This window comes from Tremella mesenterica (genome assembly GCF_000271645.1).
Source record: "Tremella mesenterica DSM 1558 unplaced genomic scaffold TREMEscaffold_16, whole genome shotgun sequence".
In the NCBI taxonomy this organism is placed as follows: Eukaryota; Fungi; Basidiomycota; class Tremellomycetes; order Tremellales; family Tremellaceae; genus Tremella; species Tremella mesenterica.
The window spans coordinates 26,802-40,996 of record NW_006711240.1 but is presented as its reverse complement, the minus strand read 5'-3'; the positions used below and the strand labels follow the sequence as shown (position 1 = coordinate 40,996).

At 47.1% G+C, this 14,195-nt stretch overlaps 4 protein-coding genes across 4 annotated transcripts; all 4 read right to left on the bottom strand.

Moving 5' to 3' along the window:
• Positions 1-556: 556 nt before the first annotated feature.
• On the bottom strand, positions 557-6,906 carry TREMEDRAFT_65724 (uncharacterized protein; the record flags this gene model as incomplete). The annotated part of the gene is made up of 6 exons (XM_007007836.1): positions 557-3,962; positions 4,204-4,406; positions 4,578-5,770; positions 5,886-5,929; positions 5,974-5,976; positions 6,752-6,906. 6 exons carry the CDS (start codon positions 6,904-6,906, stop codon positions 557-559), a joined length of 5,004 nt encoding a protein of 1,667 aa, XP_007007898.1.
• Positions 6,907-7,210: 304 nt separating this feature from the next.
• Positions 7,211-10,632, bottom strand: TREMEDRAFT_65723 (uncharacterized protein; the record flags this gene model as incomplete). The annotated part of the gene is made up of 5 exons (XM_007007835.1): positions 7,211-9,170; positions 9,238-9,440; positions 9,538-9,838; positions 9,862-9,931; positions 9,999-10,632. 5 exons carry the CDS (start codon positions 10,630-10,632, stop codon positions 7,211-7,213), a joined length of 3,168 nt encoding a protein of 1,055 aa, XP_007007897.1.
• Positions 10,633-11,531: 899 nt separating this feature from the next.
• Positions 11,532-12,483, bottom strand: TREMEDRAFT_35345 (uncharacterized protein; the record flags this gene model as incomplete). The annotated part of the gene is made up of 3 exons (XM_007007815.1): positions 11,532-11,567; positions 11,705-12,238; positions 12,349-12,483. Coding segments are annotated over 3 exons (705 nt in total), but the record flags the coding sequence as incomplete, so codon positions are not given.
• A 702-nt stretch (positions 12,484-13,185) lies between these two features.
• TREMEDRAFT_65721 (uncharacterized protein) lies at positions 13,186-14,034 on the bottom strand (the record flags this gene model as incomplete). Its single annotated transcript, XM_007007834.1, has 4 exons — positions 13,186-13,217; positions 13,399-13,426; positions 13,685-13,892; positions 13,979-14,034. The coding sequence occupies 4 exons, from the start codon at positions 14,032-14,034 to the stop codon at positions 13,186-13,188; spliced, it is 324 nt and encodes a 107-aa protein (XP_007007896.1).
• Positions 14,035-14,195: the final 161 nt, after the last annotated feature.

The window sequence follows — 14,195 nt, the reverse complement described above, 5'->3', positions numbered from 1 at the left end:
TTTTCAACTTTTCTCTTTGTCACGTTTTCATCTTGCCATCTTCTCATCTATTCATCTACTCATTACTCGTCCAATTGATGTTGTGCTTTATATACAGTATGTTCACATCTACACGATTCTCATCTCGACCATATACTCTTGTCTCTGATTTCACTCCTGATTCCTTCTTCTCAAATCTAATGATATATCATCCTCTCCATATTAGATCTCATGTTCCCATTCTGATCTTTTGCGTGTGTACCCCATCACTCACTCGCTGCACCTTCATTCACTCATCCGACTTTCCCCATGCGCTATACAGCTTTTCTACCTCGTGTGTATTGTCACTTCCCTTATCACTCGGATTATCCCTAGCCCTATTTCTTTCATTGATGGAGATTCCAAATACAAACGACCTCTTTGATGATTTATACAGTAGATTGACTGATGATTTCTCACAAAGGTTTTTCTGAAGCTCTCTCGTTCAATTGTCTTCATTTCTCATCAAGTGAATTGTTTTTATCTCTCATCGAATTTCGACAAATATCATTCTATTGTCGATGATGATACCTTGATCCTACAGACGAGATACATCTTCCGCCGAGGACGAGAACGAGGAAATACCTTTCCCAACAATTTTAATCTTCCTAACTTTGTGTTTGGACGTATTAGAAGACTCCCCGACATTCATCCGAGACACAGAAGAAAAGGTAACTGATTCACTAGGACTAGCAGTGGAGATTTGATTTGTTCGAGAAATCATCGTTGGATCATATTTTTCCCGCGTGGACAATATCTCCGACCGTGGTTCGATGGAAGGGGAAGGAAGACCAGAAGAGACAGAAGGAGATACATCATTCCTAAAAGTCGAAGAATGTCGAATGATAAATGTAGGAGAAAGACTCTTCGTTTGACTCTGACTGACTCTTTGTCGTAATGTCCTCGGAGCGTAAATATCCACTTCCTCAGGGATTTTAAAAACGTTTATATCTCCTTCTTCTTCAGATACTTCGATATATCCTTTCCAACCTTTTTGCAATTTACCCCTGGGACGTTTATTGTCTGGTCGAGCCGACGAACTCAAAGTGAAAGTAGAGTCGTGAGATAAAGGTTGATAAGTTTTGGAAGAAGTAGAAGAAGGAATGGATTTCAATGGGAAACGTATATCAGGTTGGTTCATAGTCAACGAGGGAGGTTGAAGAGAGTGTTGTTGTTGGCTGCTTACCGTGGGGGTTGTCTGTGATACTCGGAAAGATCTCTTCGGCCGGATAGGAGAAAGAGAACAAAGTGGGATATCAGGTGAGGAAGGTGTTTCCGAAATGAGTCTGTTTAAACTTTTCTCTGTCCCATTAGGATCATTGACGGTGAGATGACCAGATTCACCGTTGTTTGTCGTATTCGAAACGGAATAACGTTCTTCAAAGATATCAAGTAATGACCCAAAAGAAGATTCCCGATGGAAAGGTTCTCGATCATGATAGTCCTCCTGTTCGGAAATATCATCAAGGTCCATGTCCATAGATGCCTCATCTTCTTCTAGCAACATCTTGGATTCACATTCATCTTGTGTAATCGTGACAACGTTCGTTCCCTCAGTCTCTTCAATTACCATAGACTGTACTTCCTGATTCCCTGGGTTTAGATCATCCTCCTGATCGCATACATCTTCCATCGGTTTCTCAACGACATAATTTTCTGACTTGGCTGATTGGTCTCGAGACCCAAGATCTACGTTGATTTCAGCACCTTTAATATTGGTTTCGAAGACAACATCGTCTCCTCTACATTCCTCAACATCCATACTATCTTTCCTGAATGTTCCACTCTTCCTTTCGAGCGACTCCACCGTCGTCTCTGTGGAGCACTGTAGGTTGATCGATTCATGCAGAAAAGTGCTGGGAGATGAAGTGATAAGTGACTCGTGCAGGGGAGTTGTTGGAGATGAAGCAGTGAGATCAATAATCTTGGTACTTGGCGTGTCTTGCAGATCGGCCGGCGACGAAGCTGTAGCCTCGACAGGATCTGCCGTGCCCGGACAAGTACCTCTGGCGGAGACACATGGTTTAAGGCTGATGTCTGGGCATACGGTGTTTCTTGGGATCTCTATCTGGCTGATGGTACCCGTGTCCATCAGTGCACTCTCTCTTGGTGATCCTTGAGCCAAAGTCAGACTGCTGGAAGCAGTGAGATCAATGACCTCTGATCTCGCTTTCCCGAGTACAACTCCAGGAGTCCCAGGACCGGATGACAAATGAGTTCCTATTTCGCCAGTTTGACCAGGAACCACAGAAGCAATCGATTTCGCCGGAACGGCGGACTTGGTAAACCCGCGCACCGGTTCTGGGCGGGGGAACAGTAAGAAACTGTTCCTAACTGTTTTCCGTGCAAACACCGGGGGCCGGTTGTGCAGCTCTTCTGGCGGCGGCGGGGCATCATCTCTGGACTGTTGCGGTTCGGAGACTTGAGTTCGAGATACCGAAGCTTCTCTCAGAGGTAATGGAACAGGCGCAGTGATGAGACGAGGTGGGAAGGATTGTTTTCCGTAGTTGCTTTTACGTTTAATGAATAATGAAGATTCTTGTTCGTTCATACGGGGTCTAACAGCTTGAGCGACTTTGGTCTCACCTGGTAAACTGGGTCGTATTCGGGTGGTATCCGGGAGATCTTGTATGATCTTTGATAGTTGATCATTCTGTTGTGATTTCTCCACTGAAAGACTGGCATCTCTGATATTCTTCTGAATTACTTCAACTGGCGTATGTGCGATACCCTCAACATCGCCCAGCTTTACACCGCCAGGCATACGTGCAATATCCTCAACATCCGTCTCTGTCTCACCCACTGGCGCAGGTGCCTCGGCCTCAAGGGCCTTTGGTCCAGAGAAGCAGGGCTGAGGAGGACTTCGAATGGTGCTGTCGACTGATAGTTTTCTCTCCTCACATCCGACTTCCGGCGTGAGATCAGTGTCTATGCGATGAAAACCAATGTAAAGCGTACCACTGGGAGGTGTTGGGAGTGTCAATTTCGGAAGTTGTTTGATCCATTTCCGTGGACCTATTGGTGGTAGTTTCTTTTGTAAACCTGTATCTAACCCAGATTGTGAAGCGCCAGCGATAATTGTGTGAGGGGCAGATTTTTCATTGATAGGTTTCTCAGACTTTCCGGATGGAACCTCTGGTGGTACTGTGTCATACTCTTCCCTTCCAGTATTGTGAGGTGAACAATTCCCAGATGAAGACACTGTAGAAGATACAGGTCGTGATGGTTCACTCATGGGTTCTTTCCGAGAATCACGTTCCAATGGTAAAGGATGTCCGGACGGGGGAGGTAAAGAATTTGATCTTTCGGAAGGTGAAGCAGTTGTTGGTGGAGTTGGTAAATGATTATTCTCCTGAGGAATGAACCCTTTCGGTCCGGACATCGTTCTTTCTCCCTTGTCCTCGTCATTGGAATATTGCTCGTTTTTCTCTCGACGACTTTCCCTCTCTCTTTTCTTTGGATTTATATTGTCATCAGAAGCCCCGTTCCCAGAAATGGAAGAAGTGAGTGGAATTTTAGGACGGATTCGGGGATCACGACTTTTGTCGTAGTTTGATACGACCCTATTTACCATTGCAAGACCTACTGGCGCAATGGTGTGAGGAATAGAGTCGGTAGGGTTTGCGGATTTATCGATGGGACCATGTGTGGATGTCTCAATGAAGTTGAAAGGGGTACATTGCTTGAGTGTGGACGTAGGCTCATTGAGGTGAAGCATCGTTGCGGTAGGACTGGGCGCAGATGCTGATGCTGATGCCCCGTGGGTTGGACTGTCAATCGAGAAATTATCCGAGATGCGAGGAATCAACAATGAGCCAGTCTCAGACGACTGGATTCGGTACGCTGAGTTCAATCTTGAGAAAGGAAGAGGTACGTCGGAAGCAGAAGTGGGGATGGGTTGAGGGATGAGGTAATGTTCCGATCTAGAGGGTAGGGATCTATCTCTGATTGTCAAAATGATTACGGTCACAGATTGTCTTATTGTCGCACTGGCCGAGTTTCTAAAACGGCCGTCCGAGTAAATTGGGAGAATGGTAAGAAGAGGTGTGATGCAGGATGAAAGGTGCTCAGACCAGATTCAATTGCAGGAAAGAGGAGAGTAATGGATGATAGGAGGTGTTCAGACCAGACTAAGATACAATAAAGACCAGAGATATAACGAAGAATGAGCAGTTTGAAACTCACGTAATTCTCCATCTTCCCCAAGATACCTCTCCCCCAAGATAACCATACACAGCACAATCGTAAGCCCATCTAGTATCCAAAACCAAATTATGTCTCCATTCATGTCTCACTACCTTGAGTAACTCTTCAGGATCCCAAGCAGGTAGAAGGACCAGTATATGACTTGCATGGATGTCGGAATTGACAATTTCTGCTCCTAGCGACTGTTCATCAGTCAACATCCTCTCATTCTCTGCACTGGGCGTCGTGTCTCTTCCCGACGTGCGTCTCACTTGTCTGCTCTGAGATATTCTCTAAACTCGATAGAAGTGTTGAGTTGATGCAGCTGCGCGTGAGGGAGATGTATCGGAGAGAGGGGAGTCTGACCAACTCACTCTTAACATCGACACGTAATATTCCCATCCATCTTTCCCCCACCCAACCCTTTGTCCGAAGGGAACATACATTCTACTTCCCTCAAAAACGCGATTACATTCTTTTCGCATAGCCATCCTTTCCGCAGGGGTTTGAAGTGTATCTTTCAACTCATTGCTTTGCGTTGGTATTGTCTTTAATGGTCTAAGATATTCCTTCGACGAAGTTCCATCGATTTTCGTGTATCTGGGATGATCCATGTTGACTATGTTGATGACAGGACTGTTACTTCTGGTAGACTCTGTCATATCGAGATACGGCTCAGGATGACGGTACACCTGCTTATCTATGACACTGAAGTGACGACGGTCGCTACCTCTGATATCTTCACGGTTGTGAAAGTCATGATGGTGATAGCCGGGCGTTCTTCCAGTCATTACATTCTCTCCGACAGGTTGCCTAAGAGTTGATCGATTTTTCAATTCGTGTGTCTCATAGTTTTTTGGAGTACGTCCCCCAACGGGTGTTCGCGATCCTGCCATGTGGTCGCCGAGCTTCGTATGATACCTGGGTCCGCGGGGGATGTTCATGTTCCCTATTGGATCTAACCTTGTAGTCTGACCGATGAACCTAGGTGTTTGCCTACCGTCGAGCTCGTACCTTTCTGAATACCTTGATGTGTCAATTTCGTACAATAAGTGACTACCATATGCTGGGGTTTGTCCGCCATTGGAACCGAACCTCTTAGTGATAGCCGGTGTCCGTCCGCCATCATCGTGACTTACACCATAAATGGGCGTCTGACCACCATTTCTAATCTTCGGAGTTTGTCCGCCGTTCAAATCGTATCGTCGTTCAGGACCAGATGTGTGCCATCCAGGCCTAGGTGTTTGTCCTCCGTCACCATACCTTGGTGTCTGTGCGCCATGACCTGGCGTTCTTCCACCATCTTTCAACGTGTGTGTACCCCTACTCGGTGTCCACCCTCCATACCCTGCAATACTCCCTTCACTCACATCATGTCTCGTAACTCGATCTTCGCCATCTTCAAACCCTCTTGCAGACTGTTTATAGCCAGGTAGGTCGGTGTCACCAATCGCGTATCCTTGTGTATAGTATCCAGGATCACGGTCTGTCGATTCTCTCCGCCGACCGAAAGTGTCGTTCTTGATCCCTTGCGCGTATCTCTGTCGCCATGAAGAATGTTGGAAACCTGGGGATAGCATCTTGTCTCCTCACTCTTCCAGCGGATGCTACTCAAAGGACCAGTTTCAAGTGCAGTGTCTGTAAGACCAGTGCAATTGAGGTGACATGTAGATTTCGGTTACGCGTAGCTCCACCAGGCGGTCCGAGCGCTGTGAGGGTGGGGGTTCTATCGGGTCAGCAGTAGGTGAGGTCGTGTTAGATGGTACTCACATACTGTGTTATTTGCAATTCTCAGATGAAGGGAGAGGGACCGAAGGGATGAGAAGAAGGAGGTGTGCGAAGGAAGGAAGGATGAAAGAGAGGAGAAGAAAGGTATCCGGGGTGGATGGAATGATGGGGAGAATAGGTCAAAGCGGGTTTGAGGCCGGCATGACCGTGGGTGAGATGGTGTTTGCGATTCCACCTGGGTTGAGAGTGGGTGGGAGTGGAGGGCGAGTCACTAAGTGAGAGGTGAGAGTGGGTGAGAAGTAGGGAGAACAAGTAAGAAGGACATGGAGAAGAAGAAGAAGAAGAAGGGGGAAACTTTTAGGGTGGGGAGACTAGTGATGGACGATCATTTCAGTCACGTGCACCATATGTACATTCCGTGGGGGAAGAGTGTGTATGTGTCAGGACCAGACGTTGAAAATAGTCTGCATCTATGAACTATGGCTATAGGGCCTCGCAGGGAACAAACCTAGTGATGTAGTTTATAGTCTAGTGATGTAGTGGATCGAGGAGACTATAAGTCGATGAGATCAAGTGGCAAAAGATTTGCTAAATGACGAGAAAATACATTCGACAAGGCATCTACGAAAAAGGGGTGTTTCTATATACTAAAAAGGGAGCGGAGTGATACCAAAATCTATGGAGTGAAGGTGGGAAATGATATGGGGTGTAAGAGCCAAGGAAGACGGGGATAGATGAGGGACACAGAGATGAAGGAAAAGTATAGCATGGTAAAGAACTAGCGATTAGGGATTAGGTAGGACAGGAGAACGGAGGATACCGTAGCAGGATTAGTGAAGCGGGGACGGGAACGGGTAGGTGGAGTACGACTTCTGCATATAACTCTTGAGGAACCCGTCTATAGGTACCCGTGATCCTGACAGTATGACGGGTGGGCATGGCGGTAACGGTGGAGCGGGTTAGGGGGTTATACATGGTGTTAGAGGGTGGATAGATGGGGTGAAGGGATGACAATAGTAGTGTACTCTACTAGAATATCCACACGCATCAGCATCTGATTGTGGTACAGTAAGTATGTGCAAACAGTCGGCAGTTGGAGAGCAACAGATCCGATTGATTAATCCACCATGCGTTGAGGATCATATACATGGATGTCATTGATGGATCATTCACTTTTCATACAACTAGAGTAGCCCCATTGCCATGTAGCCTCTCCATCACCATTTACTAACTTGAAATATCGAGATCGTTCAATCTTGATCATCTACTGTATCGAAATTTATCCGTGCGTCGAAGATGAGGCTATACCTTTTCCAACAATTTTGATTCTCATCTTAGTTGACAATGTATCAGACCGTTGGCTGGTCTCCTTTCTCCCTATAACAGGCAATACCTCAGTAGCGACGTCTCCATCAAGATTTGAACAATGTTGACTCCTTTTTAACCTTTTGCTATCTCTTGGTCTTAATGTCCTTGGAGCGTAGATATCTACTTCTCCAGGGATCTTGGAAACATCGATATTCTCTTCTTCCTTTTCTTCTTCACATATTTCGATGTACCCTTTCCAACCTTTCCCAGAATCAATCCGAGGGCGTTTATACGGTCTTTGTTTTGGCGATATGTTGATGGTGGCGTGAGAGGAGGAAGCTTGAAGCGATTTTGAGGAGATGATCGAAGATGTAGACCCTGTAGTAGTTCGACTGATTCCTGTTTGACGGAGATATATCAAGGGTATCTCAGGGGAAGAGCTTCTCTGTCTAGATATCTCGCCTGTGGGAAGAGGAGAATGTGGGCTATCAGGAGATGATGTTATTGTTGAAACATTATTTTCAACACAGGGATCCATTTCAACTTGGACGTCCTCCTCTTGCTCTCCCCTTTTACGATTGTCAACAATCTCCTCCTGAAAAGAACCGGTACTTTCTTCAAGTAATATATCAAGGAGAGAGTCCTGAGAGAGTTCCCTACTAGAAGCAGGACGATCCACTTCAGTGTCCTCTGTGTCGGAAATATCCGTTAACTCCATATTTACCTCTTGTGCCTCGTCCGATATTTCCTTGATGGGTTGACTCGCTCTTTGTATCTCCACAGCCGAATTCCTACCATTGCGTGGACCCTCTCTTTGTATGTTGTCAGCCAAATTCCTGGCATTGAGAGTGTTATCTGTTCGTATTCGGTCGGGCATATTAGAACCGCTAGATACTGTGGAATTTATGACCTCCGATCTGATTCTGTCAATGACGGTTGCCGGATCTGGAGCTAGAGCCGATGAGACCAAACGTCCTCTTTGATAGGTCTCACAAGAAGACATAGGGATTGGTCTTGTTGAGATATCCGACCTGACCAACCTACTGATCGGTTCTGGACGAGGGGGTAGTGAAAAGATACTCCTCACTGGTTTCTGAGCGAGCACTGGTGGACTGTTTTGCCTTCCCTCGGGTTGATCGTTCCCTGACTCTTGCGGTCCAGGAGGAAAGGTTTGAGGTAATGGAGATGATATAGGAGTGGGCGCAGCGATTTGTATGGGTGTCCGCAGAGATAACGGACGAATAAGCTTACGGGAACGTCGTAAAGGAGGTGGAGGAGATGGAGGAGGTGGAAAATGTGATATAGATGGAGGTGACGGCGGGAACGGCAGCAGTGGTGGTGGAGGTGATATAGGTGTAGGTGACGGCGAAAACGGCAGCGGTGGAGGGGGTATTGATGGTGGAGGAGGTATCGAGGTAGGAGCCATAGGTTTGTCCCTTTTGAAAGGCGAAGCGTTTGTCGATGGGGTTGGTAGGTTAAATTGAGAAACGGTCACTTTTGGTCTGTCTAATGGTTGTCCCCCCTTCTCCTGTTGATGACTTTCCTTAGCCATTCCATAGCCTTGTATCACATCGACAGCACAATCATCAACAGGTACAGGAGGCAGAGTGAGTTTCGCACGGATTCGAGGATCACGATTTCTGTCGTAGTTCGATACCGCCTGGTTTACCTGTATTTGAGGGGGGACAACGGGTTCTTGCTCACCACATGTTTTGCTTACAGTGGAAGTGATGGCTTCGTTCATGTGATGAATACTTGATGTTGTAAGCGCCGTACTACCGATAGAAGAGTTGTCCAAGTGACCAGTAACAGGCAATTCGCTTCGGTAGGCCGGATGTAACTTCGATAAAAGAAGAGATGGGTCTGACACGGACCTGGGGATAGGCTGTGGGATGGAGTCATATTCGGTTAAAGGTGGTAGGAAGTGATGTCTGATCATCAGCCAATAGTACAGGCGACTTCGAAAAGACTGTCAGGAAGATCATCAGTCAAACTCACTTTATTCTCCATCCACCCCAATTAGCTTCACTTCCAAGATAACCATGAATCGCACAATCGTAAGCCCACCTAGTATCCAAAACCAAATGATCCCTCCATTCCCCTCTTACAGCAGCAGCTAACTCATCAGGATACCAAGCGGGTAAGAGGATCAAGATATGGGTTGCGCTATAGGATGAATTAACGATTTTCGCTCCTAGAGTCTGTGGATCGATTAGCCTCTCTTCTTCTTCTTTCGCACTGACACCTATTCGATAGGAGAGTTGGGATAGGGAAGCAACCGATGAAGGATGTACTCACTTGTAACATTGACACGTAATATTTCCGAGAATCTTCCCCCCACCCAGATCTTTGTCCTGACGGAACATACACTTTATTTCCTTCAAGAACACGATCAGATTCTCTCCTCATCTCCAACCTCTCCATCATGGGATCTTTGGGTATGTCATTCAATCGGTCACGGTGAGGTTCGGCTGTTATTCTGTGTCCGGAGTGATTTCTTGAGTTCGAGGTGGTCTCTACCTCTGTGTACTTAGGCCGATGTGTACCAGTACCTTGGGTAGTCTCTGCTGTATTGACATTTGGCATATGATGTCGATACCTGCTGGTATCTACGGTGCTAACGTCCGGGCGCCTATCGTGTCGTAGATTTTCTCTATGGTAATTCGGTGTTCGTCCATCGTTCGTGTCGTGTCTGATATTGAGTCTTGGACCGTGTTGTATGGGATAGTGAGGTGTCTGAGCACCATACGCTGGCTCACGCCATCCAGGATTCGCTGTCCTCTCTCCTGGATCAGGCCTCCTCCCTCCTGATGTCCTCTCTGTCGGACCGGGTGTTCTCCCTCCCAGGCCTGGTGTCCGCCATCCCGGGTCAGGTGTTTCCCCTCCTGATGTCCTCCCCCACGGACCTGGTGTCCGCCAACCCGGACCAAAGGTTTCCCCTCCTGGCCCTGGTGTCCGCCATCCCAGACCAGGTGTCCTCCCTCCTGGTGTCCTCTCTGTCCGACCGGGTGTCCTCCCTCCGAAACCAGGTGTCCACCATCCGGGGCCAGGTGTCCCCCCTCCGAAGCCAGGTGTCCCCCCTCCGAAGCCAGGTGTCCCCCCTCCGAAGCCAGGTGTCCCCCCTCCGAAGCCAGGTGTCCTCCCCCCCGGCCCCGGTGTCCTCCACCCCGGCCCCGGTGTACCCCCTCCTGGTGTCCTCCCTCCCAGGCCAGGTGTCCTCCATCCCGGCGTCCGCCCTCCAGTAACACCATATCCACCATTAAAAGCTTGCCTCGATTGTCCATACTCGTACCGCACGTCGACCCATTCTCTCGGCGGATTGATCGTGTCGTTCTTTATCCCCATCATGTATCTCTGTCTCCATGAAGACTGGTCACTTCTTCCAATGGCCATCTTGATGAGTCGACTACTGCTATTAGCAGATGTACATACCATGTTGGAGAGAAAGGCTTACGTGATCGATACTGATGAGAAGCAAGTAAGGACCCGGGTATCTATTCTCTTATTTACGTTCCCTGATTTCGACGATGGTCATGAAGGCGAGTAGCAGCGATCACGTTTTTGTTATGTGTGTGGGAGTGAAAGTATTGAGAATATGATAGGGATATACAGTAGCTTGTGGTTCTTGACGCGTAAATTCTGAGTCGTTCATGCAAGCTAGGGGTGGGTGTGGGGGGTAAGACTGTGTGGTCAGTGAGTGACATTCGGTCGCTTGGGCAATAATTGCTCACGGTTGAGAGTTATAGGATACTCGGATGGTGAGTCGTTATAAAGGCTAAAAGAATGGAAAGTAAGGAAATGGGGTCGAGATGGACAGAGACGGGAGAGAAAGAGGTGTGGGAGGACGATGAGAACAGTGTCGATAATGTCAGGTTTGGTGTGGTGCGTCTTATTCCACTCAAGTGAAGTTAAGAGGGGAGATTAGTAAAAAGTGGGACGTGAAAAGTGGTGATAATTTAGTCAGAAGTGTAAAAAAATTCAAGAAGAGAAGTAAGAAATTCCCTAGGGTGGAAAGGGGATCATTTTGATGGTTTCGTAAACTTTTAGGGGACGGGGGAAGATCGTTTTTCACTAATTCATTCAGGCACGTGCACCATGCATTCGGTGGGGGAAGAGTAGTTGTATACGGCGGGTGGGGCTGGGGTTGGGGGTATGGGGATAGGGTCGTTCACAGGGTGTTGGGAGGTGGATAGATGGGGTGAAAGAGAAGGACGAGGGTGGAGAAGGGGACGGTAGTTACACCGATGAGCGGAGCAGAAGTGACGGGGATGCGGAGAAAGTAGCTATGATATCTACGATTCCTGATAATCTTTCGTAAAGTCAATTCCCTGTTCATCAGCTCGGTCTCTGTCTCTATCTCATCACTTTGACGTGAATTTCTATTGTACTCGTCGTACTCGTACTCGTAATCGTACTCAACGTAACCTGGAGGAAACATGACGACCAACATCACACCTTCACTCACATGTTCAATCATATGGGTATTAGTAATCTTCAAAGCTCTCCCATTCTTTTTCTTCTTCTTCTTCCCATCTCTCCTCTCTTCATCTTTCTTATCTTTAACAACCATATCTTCCCTTCCTACTCTCCCCACTTCAGCATCTTCTAACAATTTACCAACATCATCTTTCTCACCAATCTCTACTTCATCCCAAGCCCAAATAACTTCATCGACGACTCTTTTCCCCGTTTTACCTCTTTCTTTTAATTCATCCCACCATACGCATCTCCATCTATCAGGTCTTCCATCTGTTATTTTCAAACCGTAGACATTCGGACGACCAAGACGAGGTAAAGGTGCATCTCTAAATTCTTGTGCACCTAAAGAACGCATGATCAAGATTTCTCCACGGGTTTCCATTTCGGTCAATGGGTTAAGGGAAAAGGATGATGGTTGAGTTGCTTCTCGTAATAAACGCAGTGAAACGGGTGAGAGGGGTTGTGAATGTGTTCGGATGTATGTTCGGAGTTGAGTCAAGTTGGTTATTTCAAGATCGCGCTGGGATCAACACGGATCCTGGTGAGTGAATTACTTAGCTGGGCTGGGACAGAAAGGACGAGTGGGGGAGGGGAGGGGTGGGGGGGAAGGGAGAGAGGTTTGTTGCTCACTTTATACGACATGGACCCATTAACCGAATTGACCTCAATTTTATCTAATTGTCGGATTCTTTCTAAAACGTCATTAGGATCAAGAGTAGGATAATCCTGTTGGATTCTGAAGAAAGCGTCATGTTGAGAGATTGTGCCTAGTTTCTGGGTATCAGAGGGATCATCAGTAATAGCTGATAAGTCCAATATTCACTCTTCGGGGAAATATCCCCGATGGTAAGACCATCGTTCACACTGAAGTCATGTCCAACGGAAGGAATGATACCTCACTCGAATAGCGTGTGAATGGACGAAGAATGATATACGCTGAGAAGAGTGTTATGGAAGATATGATCCATGCATACCTTGATTTGCTCCTGTAATACCAATGCTGCAGCTCTCGGATCGGCCAGAGGTGTTTGGTGAGATCTATCAGGTTTATCTAGATCCATAAGTCTTCAAAAAAAATATCGCTCGGAGGGATACACTTGACTCACGTTCCAATTTCACAGGAACCGTCCCGGCTCTGTTGGGAATGGTGTTTGGGTAAGGAGCGGGTGATACGGACGTCTTACTTCCTCCTACTAATTTCCGTTTAGATGGAGGGTTCATATTGGTCCTAAAGTATGATACCCCCCTAGACCTTTTTCCCAACTGATCGTTTGATAGGCTCGACCTCCCGATGTGCCGCTGGATTAGTCAAACCCTCCCCGAGTCTACAACTTCTAGGTATGTTATTGAGGCAGCGGGTCGGATGTTTCCTCGTCTGGGTGAACTGCTGGATATATCGAGTCACTTCACCGTCTTGTCAGAACGAAGTGGTCGGAAGTTGATTAGGTGACAGCTCGTTTGAGGATTTCACTTATGACCATCTCGCGCTTGAGGTTGTACTGGGTGTTCAAGATGGGAAATGTCCTGTGTTATGATATCGCTCGATGATAGAGATCTGACAAGTGGTGAATGAGAGATACATGGAGGTAAGCTTAAGTAGGTGAACGGTGGCGAAGAAGGGAGGGAATGTCAGGTAGGGTGATAATGGTGGAGCAGGGTGTCAGGCTGAGCAACGCTGACAATGCCACGTGTGCCCCTTACCCTCTACCTGACATTCAGCGTCATCGCCCCCTGTCCCTCCCCTCCATTCCGACCACCCCACCTAAACTTCCTTCTACTTCACCACACATCTACTATATCTCAATAACCTGATCTCTCACTAATCCCTCACCTGACAGCTGAGAGTTAGGTGAATACTTCGACCAGCTCAATAGGCTAGAACAGGTTCAATCACAGTCAAGGCCCGAACCAGTCAGAAGAAACGGTAGATCTCACTTGGTGACGATACTCAAGTGATACCACACACGATGAACAGGCAACCTCCATTGGTCATTGATAATGGAACGGGGTATACTAAAATGGGGTTAGTCTTTTCTTCATCCCACCTCCACTGTCTCTTATTCATAACCCTACACCCTCCAATCACTATGACCTCATCAACCCCTTCACTCGACATTTGAGCCATGTAACCAATCCAACATTCTCCCAAAACCTTTACATCTCCCTCTTTCTCACTGACACCTCATCTGACGTTCAAAATCCCGCATCCTAGTATGGAATCAGCACTGACAGTCTGGTTTATTAACAAATCCGACCTTACCTGACAAACAGATTCGCAGGGAATTCCGAACCTTCTTTCGTTTTCCCAACCGTCATAGCGACCCATCAATCTTCTTCATCAGGTCCTACGACACAATCGACAGGTGGAAGAGCACCTCCTCCTGTAGCTGGTAAACCTGGTCATTTGGCGAGTAAGAGAGGTATAGAAGATTTAGATTTTTATATTGGTGATGAGGCTGTTGCTAACTCAAAGATCG